We start from the raw sequence: 2227 nt of genomic DNA, 5'->3' as shown, positions 1-2227 counted from the left end.
TCCAGTCCAGTCTTTGTCTGAAGAGTTGGCCACAAGAGTAGTTTTTGAGGCCAGGCTTTGAGGTTTGTTCTGACCCCAGGAAGTTTCTTCTTGGCTGTCTCTTTTTCTGGTTCTGTCTGGTAAACTAGCTGGTCTATGGTTTAACTTGTTGATATCATGAAGCAAACCACCACCTCTTAACTGTTCACCACCACAGTCTCCACTCTTAAAGAACTCCCTTATGCTTGAACTTCTTCCCCATACTTTGTTCCAAATAAAGTCAGTTCACTTGTAGCTCTCTGTTCCTACGGCCTGCCTCCCCCTGGGCAAAACCTCTGGACATTAATTGCATTCATCATGCTGTTCAGCCATCACCACTAACCATTCCCAAATTTTTCCATCACCATTAACAGAAGTTCTGTGTCCCCTAAGCATTGTGTCTTCTTTTCCCTCCTTCCCACCCACTCCTGGTAACCATTAATAAACTTTGATCTCTATACACTTACCTATTCTGGATATTTCATGTAAGTGGGAACATACAATATTTATCCAGATAAATGCTTCTTTATTTGCTGTATGCTCTTACAATTTTTTTCAGAGATTTTAAATGATTATGTCTTATTTTAGTAACTTTTACCAGTTATGGTTGTTTGATGGGGAAAGAGTTCACAGAGCCCCTCATGTCTCCATTCCAGAAATTGTCTCCAGTTTATGTTTTCAGAGTATTCATTTTATATGACCTTTGTTTATTCAAAATAATGAGATCATAAGTGAGTGTACTGTTTTCTAACAGCATTATTTACTTAATATATTGTGAACATCTTTCTGTTTCACTAAATATTCTGTCACAATATCATTTCTGGTGTCTTCTTAGAATTTCATTGTATAGATGAACAATAATTTCTTTAAACAATCTCCTATTGATTGTTTAATGTAGCCGTTTTTCAATGATCCACTATTAATAAGGAGCACACTAGTGAATATCCTTAATGGCCAAAAATTACATATATGCTTAATTATTTCCTTTAGAAACTTTTCTAGAAATGGGATATCTGAGTACAGAGGCGTACATTTTTAAGACTTCTGATACAATGTTGACTTGCAGAAAAGTTGTGCCAGTTAACATTGCCAGTAAAAGTGTATGAGAGTTTATCTTAAAGTTTGAGACTAGTTAGAGAGCGTTGCAGATTAGCACAGTGTTTTAGGGAAAAAAATCATAGCATTTCCGTTTGAAAAGCTAACTAGGCTGAAAGGTGGCGCCACAGGTGGCTTTGCCCCTCTCAACTATGGTTTCCTGCAGCCTGGTGAGACGAGTGGACCGAATGGAACACTCCATTGGCAGCATCGTGTCCAAGATCGACGCTGTGATTGTGAAGCTGGAGATCATGGAGCGGGCCAAACTGAAGAGGAGGGAGGTGCTGGGGAGGCTGCTGGATGGGGTGGCTGAGGTAAGTGGTCCTGGGCTTGAAAACGCCGACCAATGAACAAGGTGTGTATTGCTAATAACATGGTTAATGAAACTGTTTTCAATTTGAATTATTGAAGAAGAGTAAAAGCATTAGTTATTTACATAAATTCAGGGTTATTTTCATTTTCAATTTTTTTGTTTTTTTTTTTCAGTCTGAAAGAAAAGCACTTTCTGATTCTATAAAATATCAGGGTAGTCATATTTTGTAACCCTTAATCAGAGAAGTTTATCTTTCTCCTTAACTGGAGATCATTGCAGATCAATAATCTCTCTTAATACTCCACACACACTCTCATGGTCCTGCCTTACACTGGAAATGTACTCCAGTGATTCTGAGAATTGCTATTATATGCTGTAAATCTCCAGCCTTACCTAATTACAGATTTTTTGACCCCCAGGTTTCCTAAGGCAATTTCTAAGTACAAGCATGTCCACCACCCTACTCCTAACATCCTGGTTTCTTTTTCCTATTAGGATGAAAGACTGGGTCGTGACAGTGAAATCCACAGGGAACAGATGGAACGACTAGTGCGGGAAGAATTGGAACGCTGGGAATCTGATGATGCAGCTTCCCAAATAAGTCATGGTTTGGGCACGCCAGTGGGACTAAATGGTCAGCCTCGCCCGAGAAACTCTCGCCCTCCTTCCTCCCAGTCTACAGAAGGCATAGAAGGTGGAGGTGGAAATGGGAGTTCCAATATCCACATGTAGAAGGTGTATTAGTATGTGTGTCCCTATTAGATGAGAAGGTGGCAGTCCCGAATTGCCATAACAAGTACA

The 2227-nt window shown here is 39.7% G+C and overlaps 1 protein-coding gene across 1 annotated transcript in view; it reads left to right on the top strand.

The window, feature by feature from the left end:
• Positions 1-2227, top strand: part of PKD2 (polycystin 2, transient receptor potential cation channel) — a 57194-nt gene extending 54967 nt beyond the window's left edge. Inside the window, exons 15-16 of the mRNA XM_004390147.1 lie at positions 1280-1427; positions 1922-2227. Coding sequence (XP_004390204.1) covers positions 1280-1427; positions 1922-2158 — 385 coding nt within the window. The 3' untranslated portion in view covers positions 2159-2227. The remainder of the gene's footprint in view (positions 1-1279; positions 1428-1921) is intronic.

This window comes from Trichechus manatus, unplaced genomic scaffold, assembly GCF_000243295.1.
Source record: "Trichechus manatus latirostris isolate Lorelei unplaced genomic scaffold, TriManLat1.0 scaffold00286, whole genome shotgun sequence".
In the NCBI taxonomy this organism is placed as follows: domain Eukaryota; kingdom Metazoa; phylum Chordata; class Mammalia; order Sirenia; family Trichechidae; genus Trichechus; species Trichechus manatus.
This window is presented reverse-complemented; position numbering and strand designations above follow the sequence as displayed.